The sequence below is a fragment of the Hoplias malabaricus genome, chromosome 7 (genome assembly GCF_029633855.1).
Source record: "Hoplias malabaricus isolate fHopMal1 chromosome 7, fHopMal1.hap1, whole genome shotgun sequence".
NCBI lineage: Eukaryota > Metazoa > Chordata > Actinopteri > Characiformes > Erythrinidae > Hoplias > Hoplias malabaricus.
Genome location: NC_089806.1, coordinates 46,568,010 through 46,589,758, shown reverse-complemented (window position 1 = coordinate 46,589,758; position 21,749 = coordinate 46,568,010). Strand labels below are relative to the sequence as shown.

The 21,749-nt window shown below is 46.4% G+C and overlaps 1 protein-coding gene across 1 annotated transcript; it reads left to right on the top strand.

The window, feature by feature from the left end:
- The first annotated feature begins 578 nt into the window (after positions 1 to 578).
- LOC136701754 (NLR family CARD domain-containing protein 3-like) lies at positions 579 to 19,583 on the top strand. The gene is made up of 10 exons (XM_066676448.1): positions 579 to 838; positions 1,907 to 2,236; positions 2,895 to 2,949; positions 3,172 to 3,367; positions 3,602 to 5,366; positions 8,279 to 8,452; positions 8,627 to 8,800; positions 9,581 to 9,754; positions 18,621 to 18,667; positions 18,977 to 19,583. Exons 2-10 carry the CDS (start codon positions 1,971 to 1,973, stop codon positions 19,513 to 19,515), a joined length of 3,390 nt encoding a protein of 1,129 aa, XP_066532545.1. The 5' UTR covers positions 579 to 838; positions 1,907 to 1,970; the 3' UTR covers positions 19,516 to 19,583.
- Positions 19,584 to 21,749: the final 2,166 nt, after the last annotated feature.

Genomic DNA, 21,749 nt, shown 5'->3' with positions numbered 1-21,749 from the left:
ATGTAATAACGCCAAAATGGCACAAATGATGGTGTACGTGACTGGGGTCCTATATATACTGCATGATTTTTTTCAATAAAGAAAGAGATTGGAGAGAATGCTTGACTCTGTGTCTTTGTTTCTCTGATGTCTCCTCGGTCTTAGACAATTGCCATAACAGTGGATAACTGTTTTCTACACAGCACTGACACTGACAGAGTGTGAAACCCCCCACAGAGACACGGCTGAGTGTGGAGCAAAAGCAGAGGTGCACTTTGTAGACTTCCAATGATAAAATGACCAGTGAGTGCAGGTGTGACGTAGGTGTACCTAATATACTGGACACTCAGTGTGTATTCCACATTGGAACAGACTCATAAATCATCGAGTATTAGGCTGTTGTTATATGTCCGTGTGTCTGCGCATGCGCTGAAGACTGAGAAGAGCTGGATGTTTATGAACTGAGATTAAATCTGAAAGTACACGGTTTATAAACTGAGACGGGTTACTGAACCCTGTACAGATTCTCCTCCTCACCCTTTATTTTTCTCTTTAGTGCCCCCTGCAGGCCTCCGTCACTCCCCGAGTCAGAAGTGAAAGTAAAAAGCAGAGACAGAGAGAGGAGGAGAGACACACGGAGCTGTAGGAGACGAAGAAAGAGATTTCACCCAAACAGCGCTGTTCCTCCACACAGTGATCTTTTCAGTGTAGAAGAATGGAGGGTTTATTAGAGAAACAAAGCGGTGCTGGGAGTTTTCAGGAGTTAAACTCAGCGCGGGAGAAAATGGGGTCGGTGTGAAGAGAAGAAACTGAAGCGGAAGGAGAGAAAGACACTAAAACAGCGCTGTATTTTCACACGGTGAGTTTATACCTGAGTTTATTAGAGAAAGAACAGGACTCCGAGAGTCTCCAGCTCCGGGAGAGATAAGGGACCGTCTACAAACTACACTCCACAGTAAAGACGGAGGTGACGGTCAGCGGGGAACAGCACCTCACGGTTTATTATGAAAATAGAGACCGATGAGCCACAGATGATCAGTGAGAGGTTTGAGAAAAGAGCGGGTTTATAATTACCGCTCTGTGGAGGGAAACACTGCAATATGACGTCACTATTACTTCAATTATAATTAATTTTCTCCATGTTACAGTGGAATAAATACAAGTGAAGATCAGGGTCAAATCAGAGAAGATCCATTTCTGAACATGACAGAGTTTTATGATAAATTCACCCCTGACCCCCTGATTACTGCAGTTTAAAAACTGAACAGAATTCACCAAAACAATCACAACACACTGATAAAACAGGACACCATTTCAACACACAGTTAATGTTTGATTGGAAAGCTCCAAAACACGTTTATTAAGTGCATACCCAGTAAACATTTAGCCGTTGATTCAACGTTGAAATAACGTACTTGACTGTCATCTAATCAACGTTTTCTTAAGGTTGCAAATGAAAGTTGAAAAGACGTACAAACACAGACGTTGCTCCAAGTGAGACTCTGGCAGCTGCATTTTGAGTCAGTTTAAGCTGACTCAAAGCTGGGAACTTTGATTTGTCCCACTGTGTGTGTGTGTGTGTGTGTGTGTTTGTGTGTGTGTGTGTGTGTGTGTGTGTGTGTGTATAAACCAGTCAGGTATTTACTCCAGAGATGGTGGTCTTATCTGCTTTGAGTGCTCCCTGATAACACGTCGTATCCATGGGATTCCTACAGTTCTCTCACACCTACAGCTCTCAGTAACGGTCAGTCTATTTTACACAGGTGTAACACAGTAAAGAGAATTAGGAGAATCTGACCACTCCCCCCTCTCTCCCTGAACTCCTACCAGAGTCTGTACACACCACTGGGTCTGAATACGTACAGTATCCCTTCCTGTGTTCTCTTACTCAGTCTACTGTCCTGTTCACTCTGTTTAATATCCACAGGACTGAAACCCAGAGAGCAGATTCTCCAGTGTCCAGCTGTGTGTCTGTAAAGAGTGACCAGATCATGGAGGACCCTCCTAAAGCCAGCACTGGGGGAGGAGAACCCAGCTGTGTGTCTATGAAGAGTGACCGGTCCATGAAGGAACCTCTTAAATTCAGTGAAGAAGGAGGAGAACCCAGCTGTGTGTCTATGAAGAGTGACCAGTCCATGGAGGAACCTATTAAATTCAGTGAAGAAGGAGGAGAACCCAGCTGTGTGTCTATGAAGAGTGACCGGTCCATTGGGGTTCCTCCTGGTTTCAGCAGTGGAGCTGTCCCCTCTGATCCAGAGTGAGTTACTGTCCTTCAGTGAAACACTGATGAGTGATAAATGAACAGATAAAGAAGGTTAGAACTCCTCTTGATCTAAGAGCATGAGAGGACACAGTGGAGAAAGACAGTCCAGAGCTTTGTAGATGTTCAGTCTGTGTTTAACTAAGAATCAGTTAAAGATCTATTAAATGAAACTGAAGTGGACGTGTCGGACAGAGCTGAGGACGTTTTGTCCAGTTCTGATTCTTCTGGAACACTAGGATAAGATCATAAACACAGGGACTCTTATTCTGTAATAGCTACTGTCCTCAGTTCAGTCCTAACTGAAGATCTGATGAGAACTAAACAGATGAGATTAAGATGAGATTTTCAGAAACAGGAGCCCACATGATCCACTGTTTGAAGATGAACTGATGAAGGAGTGGAATCAGGTGTGTTTCTGCTTTATTGGAATGAAAAGCTGCAGTAACAGCGCCTCTTTGTGGAGAAGATTAGACCCTGCTGATCTGTGCAGCTGAACTCTGTGTGTTATAACGGCAGTGGAACCTTCATTATATATCTAGGATTTCCTACTGAATATGGATCCAGAACAGTCTGAATAATTAGTAATATCTGATGATGTAATGTATTGATCAGGTTCTCCACATTATTCAGTCTGTGTTCTGATTCTCCACAGAGTCCAGAAGAAGACTCCTGACAGAACCAGGAAGAATATGGAGTCAATATTCAAGGTGTTTGTGTGTGTGTTCCAGTGTTGTTATTAGAGGACAGTAATAAAGGCTACTGTTTATTCACTGTAGCAGTGTTATGATGGAGAGTGATGTAGAGTTTGGTGATGGACAGTGATTCTGGATTTTCTTAGAATAATAAAATATAAATCATTATCACTTCCACCCCTCAGCTCACACTGCACTGACTGACAGACTCTGTGTTAATATTTCTATTTTAATCAGGAGCTGGAGCAGAGAGTGATCTCTGTGGTGAAGAATCATCTGAAGAGGTTTATGAAGCTGCTGAGTGAGGATTACCCAGCATGCTCTGAGAGAGAGGAGGAGGGGGAGGATGGTGTTAGAGACGGAGTGATGAAGATCACACTGAACGTCCTGAGGAACATGAACCACACACACCTCGCTCACACACTGCAGATCAGTAAGACTTCAGGGTCCTGTCTTTACTCTTTAGACACTTTAATAGAAACAGATCTAAGGATCATCACGATGGAATATTAATAAAATTAATCACAAATATATTTTCATTGTGTGAATATTTGTTCTGTGAAAATATATTCTCAAATATAAATAAACTACAGCTGAAGAACTTTTAGGTTTAATTTAATCAAAAAATGTTTTGTTATTGTGATTGTTCCCTCTTTTTTTAAATTAGAACAGGCTCCTTCTTCTCATCGAAAGCTGAAATCAACCCTGAAGGAGAAGTTCCAGAAGATTAATGAAGGAGTCTCTAATCCTGGAAGCTCAGCTCTTCTGAATGAGATCTACACAGATCTGTACATCACAGAGGGAGGGAGTGGAGAGGTCAATATTGAACATGAGGTCAGACAGATTGAGACAGTTTCCAGGAGACCAGCAGCACAGGAGAAACCCATCAAATGCAGCCAGCTCTTTAAAGATGAAGCCATCAGAACTGTGCTGACTAAAGGAGTGGCTGGAATTGGAAAAACAGTCTCTGTGCAGAAGTTCATTCTGGACTGGGCCGAAGGAAAAGAAAACCAGGACGTCCTCTTCATATTTCCACTTCCTTTCAGAGAGTTGAACCTGATGAAGGAGAAAAGGCTCAGTCTGATGGAGCTTCTTCATCAGTTTTTCAGAGACACAAAAGAATTAAAACCAAGAGACTATGATCTCTACAGAGTCCTGTTCATCTTTGACGGTCTGGACGAGTGTCGACTTCCTTTAGATTTCCAGAACAATGAGGGATTGTGGGATGTAAGACAGTCAGCCTCAGTGGATGTGCTGCTGACAAACCTCATCAAGGGGAATCTGCTTCCCTCTGCTCTCCTCTGGATCACCTCTCGACCAGCGGCAGCCAATCAGATCCCTCCTGAGTGTGTCGCCCAGGTAACAGAGGTACGAGGGTTCAGTGACCCTCAGAAAGAGGAGTACTTCAGGAAGAGGGTCAGTGACCAGAGCCTGGCCGATCAAATCATCTCCCACATCAAGTCCTCCAGAAGCCTCTACATCATGTGCCACATCCCAGTCTTCTGCTGGATCTCAGCCACGGTTCTAGAGAGAGTTTTGGGTGGAGCAGAGGGTGGAGAGACGCCCAAGACTCTGACTCAAATGTTCACACACTTCCTGATCTTTCAGATCAAACACAAGGAACAAAAGTACCAGGGAAAACAGGAGGTTGATCTTCAGAAAACTAGAGAGAGTGTCCTGGCCCTGGGAAAACTGGCGTTCCAACAGCTGGAGAAAGGCAATCTGATCTTCTACGAGGACGACCTGAGAGAGTGTGGCATTGATGTCAGAGAAGTGTCAGTGTACTCAGGAGTCTGTACCCAGATCTTCAGACAGGAGTCTGGGCTGCACCTGGGGAAGGTGTTCAGCTTTGTCCACCTGAGTGTCCAGGAGTTTCTGGCTGCTTTATACACATTACTCTCCTTCATCAGCAGAGATGGACAACAACAGAGTTCCACTGATCTCTCTGGGATCTTCAGAGCATCCACCATGTCAGAGTTCCTGAATTCTGCAGTGGACAAGGCCTTACAGAGTGAGAATGGACACCTGGACCTTTACCTCCGGTTCCTTCTGGGTCTCTCACTGGAGTCCAATCAGACTCTCTTACGAGGAATACTGACTCAGACAGGAATCAGATCTCACAGCAGAGAGGAGACAGTCCAGCACATCAAGGAGAAGATCAGGGAGAATCCCTCTCCAGAGAAAACCATCAATCTGTTCCACTGTCTGAATGAACTGAACGATCACTCTCTAGTGCAGGAAGTCCAGGAATACCTGAAGAGAGGAGGTTCTCTCAGTAGAGTCAGGTTCTCTCCTGGTCAGTGGTCAGCTGTGGCGTTTGTGTTGCTGAATTCAGAAGAAGAACTAGATGAGTTTGACCTGAGGAAATATAATCCATCAGAGGAAGGTGTTCTGAGACTGCTGCCAGTGATCAAAGCGTCCAGAAAAGCTGTGTGAGTTCATCATTAATAAATGTTTATTATACTTTTAGATTTACTGCTGAATTTTCTCTCATTGTCTGAAATCCTTTCACTGTTAGATTTGTCTTTCTCACCATCCTCTCTCTCATCTGTCCCTCACTACAACTCCCATGTCTCCACGGGTGATCACATGAATGTGGACATCTGTCCTCCACCCGATATGGGAGGGAAATCCTGACAACATTAAAACTGAAGTGAAGACAACAAAATGAAAATACAAATACGTTTTACAAATATGTTGATTTTTTTACTTTGAAATCACAACATAATTTTTCTATCCTTTCCTTGAGAAACTACTCTCTAATGGTCCTCTCTCGTAGCTCTGCCGCTCACTTCCTGTGACACTCTTTGTAGGAAAATCCTGGGGTCTGAGCTGAAAAAGGAATCTCACTTCATTTTTCTAATACATTTTTGCTGAAGCATAGTCTGAGATGAGAAAACATTTAAAACACACAACAGATGAACTCTAGACTCTAAAGACGTAAACAATGAGCACTAAGACTAACAATGACAATGAACTGCAGAACACAGACACCAAGACACACTTTAAATAGTGAATATAACTGGGATAATGTGACCCCACTCACAGGTGTGGGGCGAGACTAAAGGTAACACAAGTGAAAATAGACACAAGACCAAAGCACAGAACGAATAGATCCTGACACCATGTAGTCAGCCTGGTGTTCTGTTTACTGACATTTTGACCTGTTTGTTTCCAACTGTAACTTTGTTTTTCACCTGCTATTTTTGATATTAAACATTCACATCTCAAACATTAACAGTTAACAGTAACATGAAATCGCCTGCTTCTTCCTCCTCCATGTGACAGTGGCTTTATATAAAACTACATCAAAACAGTTAGTAGTTCAAATGAAATTGTAGTCAATGTCCATGTTGTTGAATAGAGTTAAAGAGTAAACAGGCTCTACTTAAAACACCACAAGTGCACACACTCACACTCAGGGCTGTGACTAGAATTAAAGTTTTAGTGAGGTCCACACTGCGGGAATGAAAACTCACTTCACTTCACAAAGCCAAATGTTTACAACTTCTAGTGCTGACTTCTAAATTGTTACCCATCAATACTCCCATAGACTGCTTTGACCCACTTAGACTATGTCTTTTGTTTTACGTTTCCCTCTCTGTCTGTCTCTCACTGTGTGAGTTCATCCTCCTCTCACTTCTCCTCACTGATTACTAAAAAAAACATAAAATAATATTATAATCACAAACACCATGCATTATATTAGTAATAATATTAGTAAAATACTGAATGACCATCATCAAAATGACTGTATTAATGCAGTAATTAAAACAGTTCATGTTCTTATAATGTACTAATATACTGCATAGATTACATCATATCACGTTACTTTTAATAATAACTGTTTAAAGCTGGAAGCAAGTGATTATGATACAGAAATGTGTAACTTCTATAAATAACTGATGCTGGAATCATGTTTAGATAAATTACAAGATATGATACTTACAGTTTTAATTGTGTTGGATTATTTTATAAAGTGATTTAAGATAAATATAACGTTACTATAAAACATTTAACTGCTGAAAGCATTTTGTATTATTCAGTTTTTATCCTGTGTTAAGATGTCGTACATTTGTACTTTCTGAGTTAAACCTGTAAATACACACTGGGTAGCACGATCTGACAAAGTCGCATAACCTGACAGGTATTAGTCTGCTCAGCTAATGGTGCTGCAGTTAGAGAACAGGTTTAGAATAACGGTGCTACCCACACATTTCTGACTAAACCTTCGATTTGCCCTCACAAAGTCCTCAGGTTCATGTCATAGCAGCAGTGTAGTATGTTAGTCTGCAATATGTGCTTAACATACCTCTCAACAAGCACTTAAAGATAGTTACTAATTGAAAGGTCTTGTGAGAGCAGGTTGGCAATTCTACCAACAAACTGAGAGCAGGGTTGCCAGATCCAGCAAAAATATCCATACCAAAGTCTGTTGAAAACCCAAGTCCTAGAAATATGGGAGATGGGGAAAACGTAAAAACACAACCGAGGTCCAGAGCTCTGTGTCCTCGTAGCTAGTTACAGTCATGCTCACACTGTGCACTACACACACATCAGCAAATACCAATTTATTAATTACTAACACTAGCTTTGTTAGTTTAAGTTAATTTTAATGATAAAACATATTCCAGTAGGGCTGTGTGAGAATGTGGTGATACGATACATATCACGATACAGGGGTTACGATTCAATATATTTAAAATAATCAGAGATTTTTATCTTAGAAATGAAAGTGATTGCAAGATTCCTAAAAATAAACAAAACAAAAAATACATATGCAGGTGAGCATGTATGTAGTATGTATTGCCTTTGTTGTGGAATCCAAAAATCCACAATAAGCCCACACTTCAGTTCTGTACACTACGGGAGCCGCTCTAGCTTTCACACAGAAACAAACACAACATTCATCGTGGACATTACCCGGACTGGTAAAATCAGAATAAGCGCATGTGAGAACAGAGCGAGAAATGATTCTCCTGCACAAGTGCTGCTCCACGCTTCATCTCCCACTGTCAGAACACACCTGATGCAGAAAATCTCCCGCAGTGCGCTCCAGGTGTTAAAGTATGACTCCAGGACATCTCTGGACCTGATACTCAGGCGTTTCTCTAGAAATGTGCTGGAGCTCATGCCATATTTGGCCAATGCCATCAGATAGGTTCACTAATGCTAACGTTAGCAGTGCATTCTGAAGTTACTCGTTTACAATGGGGTGGGAGAGTCTAATGACAGGAAATATCAGGCTACAACAATTCAGTCAACATTTTCTAGTTTCAAAAGGAAGGGATCTATTCATCACGCCATATTATCACACCACATGCTGTATTTACTGTTTTTACAGACTTGCTGGGTGTAATCTCACCAAGGACTCCTGTGAAACTCTGGGATCAGCTCTACAGTCAGTAAACTCCTCCCTGAAAGAGCTGGACCTCAGTAACAATGACCTGCAGGATTCAGGAATGGAGCTGCTCTCTGCTGGACTGAAGAGTTCACTCTGTAAACTGGAGACTCTCAGGTAAATCTTTCTGTACAATCAATCCTGAATGAACAAGTAGATTAGAAACTTTAACTCACCTTACACACAATATATCAATCCAGTGAACCTATTCTAAATGAAAAAAGAAGCATTTGGACTGTATCATCACTCTACACCATCGTACAATGTGCTGTATTTACTCTTTTTTTACAGACTTGCTGGGTGTAATCTCACCAAGGACTCCTGTGAAACTCTGGGATCAGCTCTACCGTCAGTAAACTCCTCCCTGAAAGAGCTGGACCTCAGTAACAATGACTTACAGGATTCAGTATTGGAGTTGCTCTCTGCTGGACTGAAGAGTTCACTCTGTAAACTGGAGACTCTCAGGTAAAACTTGTCAAAGCCAAATTACTGTTCTTTGAAATCTAATCTTTTCTTTCATTTTCTTATTATTATTCTATTCGCAAAATGTAAAATGCTACTCCTCCTAGGGTTCTCATGCTACAGCTACGAAACTTCACATAGTCATAGATCCTGTGCCAACTCGGGCGTTTGTTTTTTAGAGCGATCCGACCTACAGATTTCAAAATACGAGCTTCTAAAGTGGGTATGTTTCCCATAGGAATGCATTGGCCAAAATTTCAACCTGCTCTATGTCGGTCAATTTTAAAGCTTTGGCCACAAGGTTTCAAATTTTCGGACCCGGGCACACCAAGACGCATCACATCTCACACTCATCTGTTTGTATGTTTTTACCCTGCAACAATTCTAGCAATACCTAGCAAGCCAAATTCACGAAAATTATTGAACTTTCACCCTCTAGTTTAATATTTTATGTAGCTGTTTGGTGTAACAGTGCAATGTAATATTATGTACATCTCATTTAACAATATCTTCACTCAGACTCACTGTCCAGATGATAATGACTTCTACGTTGTCTTGGATCCATTCTGAATGTTTTATAACTAGCTCTTACTTCCCAGAATAAAATATATATTTTAACATGTACTAATTCAAAGTAAAAAAAAAAGTACTATGTCATTTTAGCTGTGGTGTGTAACAGCATTGACTCATTTTAAACAGAGTTTAGTGATGTGTGTGTTTGTGTGTACTGCTGTACTACAGCTGTTGTTACTCTGTGTAAACTCCATCTGTTCCTTTCTGCAGATTGTCTGGGTGTATGATTACAGATGAAGGCTATTGTTCTCTGGCTACAGCTCTGAAATCTAACCCCTCCCACCTGAGAGAAATAGATCTGAGTTACAATCACCCAGGAGAGTCTGGAGGGAAGCTGCTCTCTAATCTACTGCAGGATCCACACTTTGCACTAGAGAAACTACAGTGAGTTTTACACACACACACTGCTCTCTACAGAGTGACCGGTATGTGGACGGTGGAACTGAGAGAGAGGACAGTGAGTGGACACAGTGTGTAACTGTAGAACTACAGAGTGACCGGCGTGTGGACGGTGGAGCTGAGAGAGTGGACAGTGAGTGGACACTGTGTGTAACTGTAGAACTACAGAGTGACCAGTGTGTGGACGTTGGAGCTGAGAGAGAGGACAGTGAGTGGAAACGGTGTGTAATTGTAGAACTACAGAGTGACCGGCGTGTGGACGGTGGAGCTGAGAGAGTGGACAGTGAGTGGACACGGTGTGTAACTGTAGAACTACAGAGTGATCGGCGTGTGGACAGTGGAGCTGAGAGAGAGGACAGTGAGTGGAAACGGTGTGTTACTGTAGAACTACAGAGTGACCAGCGTGTGGACGGTGGAGCTGAGAGAGTGGACAGTGAGTGGACACTGTGTGTAACTGTAGAACTACAGAGTGACCGGTGTGTGGACGATGGAGCTGAGAGAGTGGACAGTGAGTGGACACTGTGTGTAACTGTAGAACTACAGAGTGACCGGCATGTGGACAGTGGATGTGAGAGAGTGGACAGTGAGTGGACACGGTGTGTAACTGTAGAACTACAGAGTGACTGGCATGTGGACGGTGGAGCTGAGAGAGAGGACAGTGAGTGGACACGGTGTGTAACTGTAGAACTACAAAGTGACTGGCGTGTTGATGGTGGAGCTGAGACAGCAAACAGTGAGTGGACATGGTGTGAAAGTGTAGAACTACAGAGTGACCGGCGTGTGGACGGTGGAGCTGTGAGAGAGGACAGTGAGTGGACACAGTGTGTAACTGTAGAACTACAGAGTGACCGGCGTGTGGACGGTGGAGCTGAGAGAGTGGACAGTGAGTGGACACGGTGTGTAACTGTAGAACTACAGAGTTACCGGCGTGTGGACGGTGGAACTGATAGAGAGGACAGTGAGTGGACACGGTGTGTGACTGTAGAACTACAGAGTGACCGGCGTGTGGACAGTGGAGCTGAGAGAGGGGACAGTGAGTGGACATGGTGTGTAACGGTAGAACTACAGAGTGACCGGCGTGTGGACAGTGGAGCTGAGAGAGAGGACAGTGAGTGGACACGGTGTGTAACTGTAGAACTACAGAGTGACCGGCGTGTGGACGGTGGAACTGATAGAGAGGACAGTGAGTGGACACGGTGTGTGACTGTAGAACTACAGAGTGACCGGCGTGTGGACAGTGGAGCTGAGAGAGGGGACAGTGAGTGGACATGGTGTGTAACTGTAGAACTACAGAGTGACCGGCGTGTGGACAGTGGAGCTGAGAGAGAGGACAGTGAGTGGACACGGTGTGTAACTGTAGAACTACAGAGTGACCGGCGTGTGGACAGTGGAGCTGAGAGAGAGGACAGTGAGTGGACACGGTGTGTAACTGTAGAACTACAGAGTGACCGGCGTGTGGACAGTGGAGCTGAGAGAGTGGACAGTGAGTGGACACGGTGTGTGACTGTAGAACTACAGAGTGACCGGCGTGTGGACGGTGGAGCTGAGAGAGAGGACAGTGAGTTGACAAGGTGTGTAAGTGTAGAACTACAGAGTGACCGGCGTGTGGACGGTGGAGCTGAGAGAGTGGACAGTGAGTGGACACGGTGTGTGACTGTAGAACTACAGAGTGACCGGCATGTGGACGGTGGAGCTGAGAGAGAGGACAGTGAGTGGACACGGTGTGTAACTGTAGAACTACAGAGTGACCGGCGTGTGGACAGTGGAGCTGAGAGAGTGGACAGTGAGTAGACACGGTGTGTAACTTTAGAACTTCAGAGTGATCTGCGTGTGGACGGTGGAGTTGAGAGAGTGGACAGTGAGTGGACACGGTGTGTAACTGTAGAACTACAGAGTGACCGGCGTGTGGACGGTGGAGCTGAGAGAGTGGACAGTGAGTGGACACGGTGTGTAACTGTAGAACTACAGAGTGACCGGCGTGTGGACGGTGGAGCTGAGAGAGTGGACAGTGAGTGGACACGGTGTGTAACTGTAGAACTACAGAGTGACCGGCGTGTGGACGGTGGAGCTGAGAGAGTGGACAGTGAGTGGACACGGTGTGTAACTGTAGAACTACAGAGTGACCGGCGTGTGGACAGTGGAGCTGAGAGAGTGGACAGTGAGTGGACACGGTGTGTGACTGTAGAACTACAGAGTGACCGGCGTGTGGACGGTGGAGCTGAGAGAGAGGACAGTGAGTGGACACGGTGTGTAACTGTAGAACTACAGAGTGATCGGCGTGTGGACAGTGGAGCTGAGAGAGGGGACAGTGAGTGGACATGGTGTGTAACTGTAGAACTACAGAGTGACCGGCGTGTGGACAGTGGAGCTGAGAGAGAGGACAGTGAGTGGACACGGTGTGTAACTGTAGAACTTCAGAGTGACCGGCGTGTGGACGGTGGAGCTGAGAGAGAGGACAGTGAGTGGACACGGTGTGTAACTGTAGAACTACAGAGTGACCGGCGTGTGGACGGTGGAGCTGAGAGAGAGGACAGTGAGTGGACACGGTGTGTAACTGTAGAACTACAGAGTGACCGGCGTGTGGACGGTGGAGCTGAGAGAGTAGACAGTGAGTGGACATGGTGTGTGACTGTAGAACTACAGAGTGACCGGCGTGTGGACAGTGGAGCTGAGAGAGGGGACAGTGAGTGGACATGGTGTGTAACTGTAGAACTACAGAGTGACCGGCGTGTGGACAGTGGAGCTGAGAGAGAGGACAGTGAGTGGACACGGTGTGTAACTGTAGAACTACAGAGTGACCGGCGTGTGGACAGTGGAGCTGAGAGAGAGGACAGTGAGTGGACACGGTGTGTAACTGTAGAACTACAGAGTGACCGGCGTGTGGACAGTGGAGCTGAGAGAGTGGACAGTGAGTGGACACGGTGTGTGACTGTAGAACTACAGAGTGACCGGCGTGTGGACGGTGGAGCTGAGAGAGAGGACAGTGAGTTGACAAGGTGTGTAAGTGTAGAACTACAGAGTGACCGGCGTGTGGACGGTGGAGCTGAGAGAGTGGACAGTGAGTGGACACGGTGTGTGACTGTAGAACTACAGAGTGACCGGCATGTGGACGGTGGAGCTGAGAGAGAGGACAGTGAGTGGACACGGTGTGTAACTGTAGAACTACAGAGTGACCGGCGTGTGGACAGTGGAGCTGAGAGAGTGGACAGTGAGTAGACACGGTGTGTAACTTTAGAACTTCAGAGTGATCTGCGTGTGGACGGTGGAGTTGAGAGAGTGGACAGTGAGTGGACACGGTGTGTAACTGTAGAACTACAGAGTGACCGGCGTGTGGACGGTGGAGCTGAGAGAGTGGACAGTGAGTGGACACGGTGTGTAACTGTAGAACTACAGAGTGACCGGCGTGTGGACGGTGGAGCTGAGAGAGTGGACAGTGAGTGGACACGGTGTGTAACTGTAGAACTACAGAGTGACCGGCGTGTGGACGGTGGAGCTGAGAGAGTGGACAGTGAGTGGACACGGTGTGTAACTGTAGAACTACAGAGTGACCGGCGTGTGGACAGTGGAGCTGAGAGAATGGACAGTGAGTGGACACGGTGTGTGACTGTAGAACTACAGAGTGACCGGCGTGTGGACGGTGGAGCTGAGAGAGAGGACAGTGAGTTGACAAGGTGTGTAAGTGTAGAACTACAGAGTGACCGGCGTGTGGACGGTGGAGCTGAGAGAGAGGACAGTGAGTGGACACGGTGTGTAACTGTAGAACTACAGAGTGACCGGCGTGTGGACGGTGGAGCTGAGAGAGAGGACAGTGAGTGGACACGGTGTGTAACTGTAGAACTACAGAGTGACCGGCGTGTGGACGGTGGAGCTGAGAGAGTGGACAGTGAGTGGCCACGGTGTGTAACTGTAGAACTACAGAGTGACCGGCGTGTGGATGGTGGAGCTGAGAGAGTGGACAGTGAGTGGCCACGGTGTGTAACTGTAGAACTACAGAGTGACCGGCGTGTGGACGGTGGAGCTGAGAGAGTGGACAGTGAGTGGACACGGTGTGTAACTGTAGAACTACAGAGTGACCGGCGTGTGGACGGTGGAGCTGAGAGAGAGGACAGTGAGTGGACATGGTCTGTAACTGTAGAACTACAGAGTGACCGGCGTGTGGACGATGGAGCTGAGAGAGAGGACAGAGAGTGGACACGGTGTGTAACTGTAGAACTACAGAGTGACCGGCGTGTGGACGGTGGAGCTGAGAGAGAGGACAGTGAGTGGACACGGTGTGTAACTGTAGAACTACAGAGTGACCGGCGTGTGGACGGTGGAGCTGAGAGAGAGGACAGTGAGTGGACACGGTGTGTAACTGTAGAACTACAGAGTGACCGGCGTGTGGACGGTGGAGCTGAGAGAGAGGACAGTGAGTGGACACGGTGTGTAACTGTAGAACTACAGAGTGACCGGCGTGTGGACGGTGGAGCTGAGAGAGTAGACAGTGAGTGGACATGGTGTGTGACTGTAGAACTACAGAGTGACCGGCGTGTGGACAGTGGAGCTGAGAGAGTGGACAGTGAGTGGACACGGTGTGTGACTGTAGAACTACAGAGTGACCGGCGTGTGGACAGTGGAGCTGAGAGGGTGGACAGTGAGTAGACACGGTGTGTAACTTTAGAACTTCAGAGTGATCTGCGTGTGGACGGTGGAGCTGAGAGAATGGACAGTGAGTGGACACGGTGTGTGACTGTAGAACTACAGAGTGACCGGCGTGTGGACGGAGGAGCTGAGAGAGTGGACAGTGAGTGGACACGGTGTGTGACTGTAGAACTACAGAGTGACCGGCGTGTGGACGGTGGAGCTGAGAGAGAGGACAGTGAGTGGACACGGTGTGTGACTGTAGAATTACAGAGTGACCGGCGTGTGGACGGTGGAACTGATAGAGAGGACAGTGAGTGGACACGGTGTGTGACTGTAGAACTACAGAGTGACCGGCGTGTGGACAGTGGAGCTGAGAGAGGGGACAGTGAGTGGACATGGTGTGTAACTGTAGAACTACAGAGTGACCGGCGTGTGGACAGTGGAGCTGAGAGAGAGGACAGTGAGTGGACACGGTGTGTAACTGTAGAACTACAGAGTTACCGGCGTGTGGACGGTGGAGCTGAGAGAGTGGACAGTGAGTGGACACGGTGTGTAACTGTAGAACTACAGAGTGACCGCCGTGTGGACGGTGGAACTGATAGAGAGGACAGTGAGTGGACACGGTGTGTGACTGTAGAACTACAGAGTGACCGGCGTGTGGACAGTGGAGCTGAGAGAGGGGACAGTGAGTGGACATGGTGTGTAACTGTAGAACTACAGAGTGACCGGCGTGTGGACAGTGGAGCTGAGAGAGAGGACAGTGAGTGGACACGGTGTGTAACTGTAGAACTACAGAGTGACCGGCGTGTGGACGGTGGAACTGATAGAGAGGACAGTGAGTGGACACGGTGTGTGACTGTAGAACTACAGAGTGACCGGCGTGTGGACAGTGGAGCTGAGAGAGGGGACAGTGAGTGGACATGGTGTGTAACTGTAGAACTACAGAGTGACCGGCGTGTGGACAGTGGAGCTGAGAGAGAGGACAGTGAGTGGACACGGTGTGTAACTGTAGAACTACAGAGTGACCAACGTGTGGACAGTGGAGCTGAGAGAGAGGACAGTGAGTGGACACGGTGTGTAACTGTAGAACTACAGAGTGACCGGCGTGTGGACAGTGGAGCTGAGAGAGTGGACAGTGAGTGGACACGGTGTGTGACTGTAGAACTACAGAGTGACCGGCGTGTGGACGGTGGAGCTGAGAGAGTGGACAGTGAGTGGACACGGTGTGTGACTGTAGAACTACAGAGTGACCGGCATGTGGACGGTGGAGCTGAGAGAGAGGACAGTGAGTGGACACGGTGTGTAACTGTAGAACTACAGAGTGACCGGCGTGTGGACAGTGGAGCTGAGAGAGTGGACAGTGAGTGGACACGGTGTGTAACTTTAGAACTTCAGAGTGATCTGCGTGTGGACGGTGGAGTTGAGAGAGTGGACAGTGAGTGGACACGGTGTGTAACTGTAGAACTACAGAGTGACTGGCGTGTGGACGGTGGAGCTGAGAGAGTGGACAGTGAGTGGACACGGTGTGTAACTGTAGAACTACAGAGTGACCGGCGTGTGGACGGTGGAGCTGAGAGAGTGGACAGTGAGTGGACACGGTGTGTAACTGTAGAACTACAGAGTGACCGGCGTGTGGACGGTGGAGCTGAGAGAGAGGACAGTGAGTGGACACGGTGTGTAACTGTAGAACTACAGAGTGACCGGCGTGTGGACGGTGGAGCTGAGAGAGTGGACAGTGAGTGGACACGGTGTGTAACTGTAGAACTACAGAGTTACCGGCGTGTGGACAGTGGAGCTTAGAGAGTGGACAGTGAGTGGACACGGTGTGTGACTGTAGAACTACAGAGTGACCGGCGTGTGGACGGTGGAGTTGAGAGAGTGGACAGTGAGTGGACACGGTGTGTGACTGTAGAACTACAGAGTGACCGGCGTGTGGACGGTGGAGCTGAGAGAGAGGACAGTGAGTGGACACGGTGTGTGACTGTAGAACTACAGAGTGACCGGCGTGTGGACGGTGGAACTGATAGAGAGGACAGTGAGTGGACACGGTGTGTGACTGTAGAACTACAGAGTGACCGGCGTGTGGACAGTGGAGCTGAGAGAGGGGACAGTGAGTGGACATGGTGTGTAACTGTAGAACTACAGAGTGACCGGCGTGTGGACAGTGGAGCTGAGAGAGAGGACAGTGAGTGGACACGGTGTGTAACTGTAGAACTACAGAGTGACCGGCGTGTGGACAGTGGAGCTGAGAGAGTGGACAGTGAGTGGACACGGTGTGTGACTGTAGAACTACAGAGTGACCGGCGTGTGGACGGTGGAGCTGAGAGAGAGGACAGTGATTTGACAAGGTGTGTAAGTGTAGAACTACAGAGTGACCGGCGTGTGGACAGTGGAGCTGAGAGAGTGGACAGTGAGTGGACACGGTGTGTGACTGTAGAACTACAGAGTGACCGGCATGTGGACGGTGGAGCTGAGAGAGAGGACAGTGAGTGGACACGGTGTGTAACTGTAGAACTACAGAGTGACCGGCGTGTGGACAGTGGAGCTGAGAGAGTGGACAGTGAGTGGACACGGTGTGTAACTTTAGAACTTCAGAGTGATCTGCGTGTGGACGGTGGAGTTGAGAGAGTGGACAGTGAGTGGACACGGTGTGTGACTGTAGAACTACAGAGTGACCGGCGTGTGGACGGTGGAGCTGAGAGAGTGGACAGTGAGTGGACACGGTGTGTGACTGTAGAACTACAGAGTGACCGGCGTGTGGACAGTGGAGCTGAGAGAGTGGACAGTGAGTAGACACGGTGTGTAACTTTAGAACTTCAGAGTGATCTGCGTGTGGACGGTGGAGTTGAGAGAGTGGACAGTGAGTGGACACGGTGTGTAACTGTAGAACTACAGAGTGACCGGCGTGTGGACGGTGGAGCTGAGAGAGTGGACAGTGAGTGGACACGGTGTGTGACTGTAGAACTACAGAGTGACCGCTGTGTGGACGGTGGAGCTGAGAGAGAGGACAGTGAGTGGACACGGTGTGTAACTGTAGAACTACAGAGTGACCGGCGTGTGGACGGTGGAGCTGAGAGAGTGGACAGTGAGTGGACACGGTGTGTGACTGTAGAACTACAGAGTGACCGGCGTGTGGACAGTGGAGCTGAGAGAGTGGACAGTGAGTAGACACGGTGTGTAACTTTAGAACTTCAGAGTGATCTGCGTGTGGACGGTGGAGTTGAGAGAGTGGACAGTGAGTGGACACGGTGTGTAACTGTAGAACTACAGAGTGACCGGCGTGTGGACGGTGGAGCTGAGAGAGTGGACAGTGAGTGGACACGGTGTGTAACTGTAGAACTACAGAGTGACCGGCGTGTGGACGGTGGAGCTGAGAGAGTGGACAGTGAGTGGACACGGTGTGTGACTGTAGAACTACAGAGTGACCGCTGTGTGGACGGTGGAGCTGAGAGAGAGGACAGTGAGTGGACACGGTGTGTAACTGTAGAACTTCAGAGTGACCGGCGTGTGGACGGTGGAGCTGAGAGAGAGGACAGTGAGTGGACACGGTGTGTAACTGTAGAACTACAGAGTGACCGGCGTGTGGACGGTGGAGCTGAGAGAGAGGACAGTGAGTGGACACGGTGTGTAACTGTAGAACTACAGAGTGACCGGCGTGTGGACAGTGGAGCTGAGAGAGTGGACAGTGAGTGGACACGGTGTGTGACTGTAGAACTACAGAGTGACCGGCGTGTGGACGGTGGAGCTGAGAGAGAGGACAGTGATTTGACAAGGTGTGTAAGTGTAGAACTACAGAGTGACCGGCGTGTGGACGGTGGAGCTGAGAGAGAGGACAGTGAGTGGACACGGTGTGTAACTGTAGAACTACAGAGTGACCGCTTTGTGGACGGTGGAGCTGAGAGAGAGGACAGTGAGTGGACACGGTGTGTAACTGTAGAACTACAGAGTGACTGGCGTGTGGACGGTGGAGCTGAGAGAGAGGACAGTGAGTGTAGAAACAAGGATGTGTTCATAATGTTGTGGCTGATGGGTGAACACACTCCTGTAAGTTTGAGCTGTAAAACCACGGAAGTGCAGCCCCCCACTGCGGTGATGAGGGGGAGGAGCTGAACCCCGCGGGGGGCATCACATGACCCCGGTGTTGGGGGAATGCTCTTATGGTCACAGCCCTAGTTTCAGGTTGATGTGGAGTTTAATGAGTTTATAAATGTGTGTGTTTGATCTTTAGAGTCCAACACGGAGGAATCAGCAGAATGAGACCAGGACTGAAGAAATGTAAGATACACACACACACTATACACACACACACACACACACACTATACACATACACACACACACACACACACACACACTATACACACACACACTAAACACACACACACACACACACACTATACACACACACACTAAACACACACATACACACACACACACACACACACACAAACACTATACACACACACACACACACACACACACACACACACACTATACACACACACACTGTACACTAACATAAATATATAGTAAAAACACATGTATAGTATTGTTTGTAAATGTGTGTGTGTGTGTGTGAGTACAGATTACTGTGATCTGACTCTGGATCCAAACACAGCACACACTGCTCTCTCTCTGTCTGAGGGAAACAGGAAGGTGGAGAGTGTGGAGGAGACTCAGTCGTATCCAGATCATCCGGAGAGATTTGATGGTGTTCCTCAGGTTCTGAGTGTGGAGAGTTTAACTGGACGCTGTTACTGGGAGGTGGAGTGGAGGGGGGTGGTTTATATCTCAGTGTCGTACAGAGGAATCAGGAGGAAAGGAGGAGGAGATGAGAGTGTGTTTGGATCCAATAAATTCTCATGGAGTCTGATCTGCTCTGAGAACAGTTACTGGGTCAGTCACAATAATCAGGAAACTGAGATACACTCCCCCTATCACTCTAACAGAGTCGGGGTGTATCTGGACTGGGGGTCCGGCATTCTGTCCTTCTACACCATCTCACCTCACACACACACACTCACACACTTACACACATTCACCTCCACATTCACTGAGCCGCTCTACGCTGGGTTTACTGTCTGGGGTTATGACTCCTCAGTGAGTCTGTGTGAGACAAAATAGACACACTCTCTCTCTCCTACACACACACACACACACACACACACAATATCACATTTTCAGACACACACTAACACTAACATTTTTATTAAAATGTTTAAAATGTAAAAAAACTGAAAAAAACTGTGTTGTGTCTGTTTTCTCTCAGTTTTTAATTGATTTTAAATTAAATGTAGGGTTTAAATGATGCCTGGAGATTGTGGGTTCGATTCCCGCTCCGGGTGACTGTCTGTGAGGAGTTGGTGTGTTCTCCCCGTGTCTGCGTGGGTTTAAAAGTGAGCAGGTGCATGGAGGACTTTTATTTTGTAAAGTAAATGAAGCTAGGCGACATGCTCATCATTACCACGTGTTAGTGAGCGCCCCTCGGAGGTGATCACCGCTGTAGTATCTGCACTAGCTCTCAGTCTTGGTCCTGGTGCCGCTGCCCTCTGCAGATTGTAGTTCTCTCCTCACTCCATAAAGGTTCAGAGAGCTTTGTTCGTTAGCTGCATCTGGTGTTGGGCGGCAGAGAAATCTCCAACAACGTGCAGAGCACTGGCCCTTGGCTTGTCATGTTCTGTCAGGTTTTAGGAAGTGACGTTTGATCTAGTCGTTACACTCTGCATTTGACATCTGGAGGAGAATTATTAAAGGGTGAACTGAAAGGTGCAGATTCAATTGAGTCAAAGTGAGTTTAATAGCACATCACTATGACATTTTCTTTTGAAAATAAAATGCTCCCATGATTAACAAACGCTATTTATTATTTATTTGGGCGTTATTATTTATTATATTTTATTATTTATTTGGCCATTGATCTGTGGGACATTGTTGAATAATGGAGTTTACAGAAAACAATGTATTTTTCATGAATAAAACAAAACGTTTCCATTTGGTTTGTACAATATATTATACAACCCCTGGCAAAAATGATGGAGTCTCCAGTCTCTCAGGATGTTCCTCAGAAACAGTAAGCAGTTATAAAAGACAGAGGTGGTGCAACAAAGTACTAGTGATGTGTTGGAGTGTGTTTTTTTTTTGTCATGATTCCATAATGTTTTCCTCAGAATTGAGTGATTCCATAATTTATTCCCTGTGCTTCTTCTAAAAATCTAACTGTTACTGGCCCCCACAATTATTTTTCTTGATTTCTTTAGTGTTTCTTAAAGCCAGAAAGTTGCCATTTGAAATGCCTTTAGTTTGTTGTCGTGTCTGTGATCTGCTTTTTTTCTACAAAATTAAACACCTGAAGGAACATCCTCAGAGACGGGTGATTCCATAAGTTCTGCCAGGGGTTGTAATATTGTTGGACGTGTATTTTATTTTATACGTTTCCGTTTCCAATGTAAATAACTTTAATTTAATGGTAACAGTTTACAATATGGGTGACAAATAATCATATATTAATACGTCATTTAATGATCTCCTCATAGTATAATAACACATACGTTAATGCTTAATATATCAGGAACTAACAAAGGATATACATTAATGACCACGTTAATCATACATAAATAGCCATTAACAAGGGTAAACATTAAGTATCAACATCTTGTTAATTCAGTCCGTAATTAACACTATGACTCGCCTTATTAATTAACACCCTTTACATATTGGATCTATTTGGATACTGTGTGTTACATATCTTTGTGCATTGATGTAGGCAAAATTATAGGCAGCAGGGACATAAGCAGTGATTAAGTGATTATTATGAGTTTATTGCGAGTTTTACTTCAATAAAGTAAAAGTCACTCGACTTTAGGGTTGCTATTGGCCACATTAATTAATTAAATAATTAGCTTAACCCACTCACACACAGAGAAAATTGGCAGAAAAAAAGACCATAAGGAAATTAGTCACAGGTTTGTTTCTGTTTAACAATATCTCAGAATGTGGCCCTCATGGTTCATAGAGCATGTGTAATAAGTTGTGCCTTATTTATGATCTGGTCACCATTTTACACACCTACCTTGTTGGTACCATTCTGATGTACAGTTCATTCTGGTGTTGTGTTCCATGGCAATGACAAGAGTTCAGTTTCAGGTCTTTTTCACATGGTTCTTGACTTTAGAAGTGCTACTGTTGATGTAAAATAAAAAAATCTACTTTCAACTTCCAGTGATGATGCCCAAATTCAAGATGTAATTATACATGACTTAATGCCCTAACACTCATTACTTAACACCACTACAGGTCATTAGTTACTGCATTTACATATGATAATGTGCCCCACCAAGTAAAGTCATGACATAATACAT

Excerpts from the sequence above, each read along its gene's own strand:
- LOC136701754 (XM_066676448.1), top strand. The coding sequence starts at position 1,971 with ATGGAGGACCCTCCTAAAGCCAGCACTGGGGGAGGAGAACCCAGCTGT. Across the intron at positions 5,367-8,278 it reads AAAGCGTCCAGAAAAGCTGT|ACTTGCTGGGTGTAATCTCA; the intron begins GTGAGTTCATCA and ends CTGTTTTTACAG. Across the intron at positions 8,453-8,626 it reads TGTAAACTGGAGACTCTCAG|ACTTGCTGGGTGTAATCTCA; the intron begins GTAAATCTTTCT and ends CTTTTTTTACAG.